Source organism: Carcharhinus amblyrhynchos, chromosome 4 (assembly GCF_965287045.1).
Source record: "Carcharhinus amblyrhynchos chromosome 4, sCarAmb.v2.hapA, whole genome shotgun sequence".
NCBI lineage: Eukaryota > Metazoa > Chordata > Chondrichthyes > Carcharhiniformes > Carcharhinidae > Carcharhinus > Carcharhinus amblyrhynchos.
Window position 1 is genome coordinate 70,927,924 of NC_137327.1, and position 3,670 is coordinate 70,931,593.

The 3,670-nt window shown below is 44.5% G+C and overlaps 1 protein-coding gene across 1 annotated transcript; it reads right to left on the reverse strand.

Moving 5' to 3' along the window:
* Positions 1-1,737: 1,737 nt before the first annotated feature.
* On the reverse strand, positions 1,738-2,608 carry LOC145341720 (interferon-inducible GTPase 1-like). Its single transcript, XM_080186585.1, has one exon. The coding sequence runs from the start codon at positions 2,606-2,608 to the stop codon at positions 1,889-1,891; it is 720 nt and encodes a 239-aa protein (XP_080042711.1). The 3' UTR covers positions 1,738-1,888.
* Positions 2,609-3,670: the final 1,062 nt, after the last annotated feature.

Sequence of the window (3,670 nt, forward strand, 5' to 3'; positions counted from 1 at the left end):
ATCAAAAACTGAATGAAGCTAGCAAAAATATTTTATCTAATCTATCAGTGTGATATTGGATCAGCTGGACCCAGGTCAGACCAGTATCACCCACTGATTTTATGAAGTTGATAGACAAGGTGTAGCTGATTGCTAAGTGAAACACAAGATTCTTAAAGGCACTGAGAATCAAAATGGTAAAATTGTGTCAAAGTGCTGAGCGGACTTGAAAGTGGGAGTGTTTCAGATCTGACTTTTAGACCTGTTCTGAGATGCCCCCATACGCACTCTGCCTGCAAAAATATCAGTGATTCCAAATCGCGCTGCAGAAGCCTGTGGGTGAGGTTTAACACACCAAAAGCTTGCAGCTCCGATCAGCGCCTCCAACTGCACACGCGCAGAAAAGAATGATAGGATGTGACTCCCAGCCACACCGCTTCTGGGCCAGCTGCCTTCCTCTGGCTCTCACAGAGACATTACCCCACCCCCCCCCCCAACAACATTACTGATCCCATTATCCCCCCACCCTCTCCGCCACCCAGACTGATCATGGGCCCCTCCCATCCCATCCCCCCACCAATCTCAGGCAGAGTGGCATTGGACCCTCCATTCCTCTCCCCCATTGATCTCAGGCAGAGTGGCAGCAGACACCCCTGTCCTCCCCACCCCCTCTGATCTCAAGCAGTGTGCTGTCAGACTCACCTTCCACCACCACCGACCCCCACCCCCCATCAATCGTGAGCAGAGCGCTGTCGGACACTCGGCATTTACCTCCTCACTAACTGGAGCACCTGAATCGGACTTTTGTGAACCATGTCTGATTTGTGCCGATTCTGGGTGGGTGAACAGTGGTAAAGCCGGGGCGGGGGCGCGGGGGAAGTGCCAGTAAGGTTGGATGTGCAGCCCAAATGCACGTAAATACATTTAAATGGCCATTGCGCCCATTTCGGGCACAGTCCCGATTGCGCCCATTTTTAGGCCATAGCAAAGGATCACGATCCTCGCTTCATGCCCGAATTTACCAAGTTTTCGTGCCGAAAAACGGGTGCAACATGACTGTAAAATCAGGCCCAAACACATGTAAGATAGATGTAAGAGCAGCTGGTCAGTAATTAGCAGGTTCCTGAACTGAACACTTCATAGCAACCACAACAATGCTGGCTGATTTCCAAACAGTGACAAACTGTAGGTCATATGTTGAGTGGGACTCTAATGTAACTGAGAGGCTCAGAGCCAGAGTGGAGTGAGATTGTAATATCTGAGGAAAGTGTGCAGTGGGAATGTAGAAGAATTCCTGAGGATTGAGGAATTGGACTTTGGGAGCTATTGAAAGGGGTGTGAAGTGGCACCGTAGGCAAACCTGAGTAGAGTGTGGATTTGCATAGTGGGAGTTACTCAATTGGAATTAAGGGTGATGTCGAGGAGGACAGAGGTGTGGGCATCAGGAGCAGGAGAATTTTTGGGAACGGCAGAGCAGGATGGATAACAAAGTGTTTGGAGTTGGACAGTGGCAGTATTGAGGAGAATATGAGTGGAACAGAAGGAGTGCATAAAGAGTGAGTGGAGTGGAATTGGAGAAGGAACATGTTTCATGCTACGACCCCAATGGCGGAGACCAATGAAAGAACAGAACTTTCAACACAACCTGACGCTTTTAAAAACAATCAAAACCAAACTTAGTATAAATTAACAGGAAAATTGCTATCCATGGAGACTGTGAAATTAATTACAGTGTAAATTAAACTTTAAAGACCGATTTAACAAAGGGCAGTCCCAAGGATTTATGAAGTCACCTTTCAGCATAAATAATATTAATCTCAGTCACAGAACCTCATAAAGCTTTGCTCTCTGCAAGCAGAGTGTTAGTTTTTAAAGGTGACAGAACTAAGGCAACTGGTCAGAATACTGATCAATCATGATCCAATTGAAAAGGGAAACAGCCTCCAAGGGATGAACGGCCTATTCTAATGCTCATTTTCAATTTAACAAAATCATACAGATTCAGATCAAAGTTTGATATCAGGAAAACACAGGGAGATGGAATTCCTGCCTCTTCCAACTTGCTGACACAGTCATTCCTGATCTTTTCCAGTTCTTCCTCTTCATTCATTTTCCTCCAATGCGTTTTCATCAATTTGAGATCATTATCGATTTTAGATCGAACAAAATAGAATTTCTTCCCCAGTCGTTTAATCTCTTTGGCAAGTTTTTCATCATTTTCTCTGAATCGACAGTGTGAAATAATGATGAAGAAATTGTATCTTTCAAATTCCATTTCTCTGAGATATTTATCCGCTGGGAATTTTGTCGTTCCAATTCCCGGCAGGTCCCAGAAACGAACATTCGGCAGGTTGGAATGTTTGTATCCGATTGGCTCCATTGTAGTTTCTGTAGTTCCAGTTTCAGCTGCTCCCTCATCACCATTCTGAAGTCCCCTCAGTGCATTGATAAAGGTGGATTTCCCTGCACCTGATTCTCCTGTCACTGCGATGTTAAGCTCTGTATTATCCAGATCATCTAACTTCTTCCGTATCAGTGGATTAATCACCTGACCCTTTCCATCATTAGATTTGAGCTCTTCCAGACCAGAATAGGAAGACGGAACCAGCTGCTGACTGAAAGAAACCATTTTATAATATGTTTTGCAATGGATTAAAAGAAAGAATTACAATTATGTCGCACATTGGACTAGATTTTATGGAGAGTGATTGACCTCAGTCATTCATTAAACTTATACGTTTCTCAATGACTTTCTATGGATTTTTTGCATTGGAACATGAGGTGTTTAGAAATCCAAAACAGTATTGAATCCTCTGCTGGGGGTCTGGGATCTGTATAACAGGGCCAGCAAATGCAGCTAAACTTTCACCATGCAGGGAGTGACTTGAGGGCTGGAGGGGGCTCACTTATCAAAATGGGTTCCCTACCCAATTCGAGATAGGGGCAGTGGGATTGTACGTGGGCCATGTGAAGTGTGAGACTGATTTAGATATCCTTATAGCAACCGTCATCAAGGCTGCCGGTTGTCCGCAGGGAGAGATCTGTGGTTTGTGTCAAAACCTCAGACAGCAACAGAGGGAAGTGAGATGAGTCAGGGGAGACACTGGCCTGGTACCTAGTATAGGTTAGGCCCTCACTTCACTAATGCCAATCTGGCAGTTGCATGGGAAGGCGGAGGTTACCAGCTGAAATTAGAGGCCTGGATCCACATCAATGCCATCATCAGTGGAAGAAGTGGATTAAATACAATCTGGATCCAGTGCCATTAAAAGGGTTCAATGAACCAATAGATCTGGCAGAGGGGGTGTAATGTTCACTACACCAGATAGATGTCAAGCTGACAAGCTCCAGCAAACACAGGATGCATACTACTCTTGAACATACAAACATATGAAATATGAATAGAAGTAGGCCATTCAGCCCCTTTTAGGCTTCTCCGTTATTCAATAAAATCATGGTTGATCTGTCTGTGTTTCCGATTCTACATTCCATCTGTCCCCAGTAATCTTTGTATCCTTTCCTAATAGCAAGCTAACTAAAATCAAAATACTGCAGTTGCTGGAAATCTGAAATAAAAACAGAAAAAGCTGGATGAATCAGGAGGTCTGGCAGCATCTGTGGAAAGAGAAACACTGTTAATGTTGAGTCCATTGACCCTTTTAAAAAACCTATTTAGCTCGGCCTTTAAAAT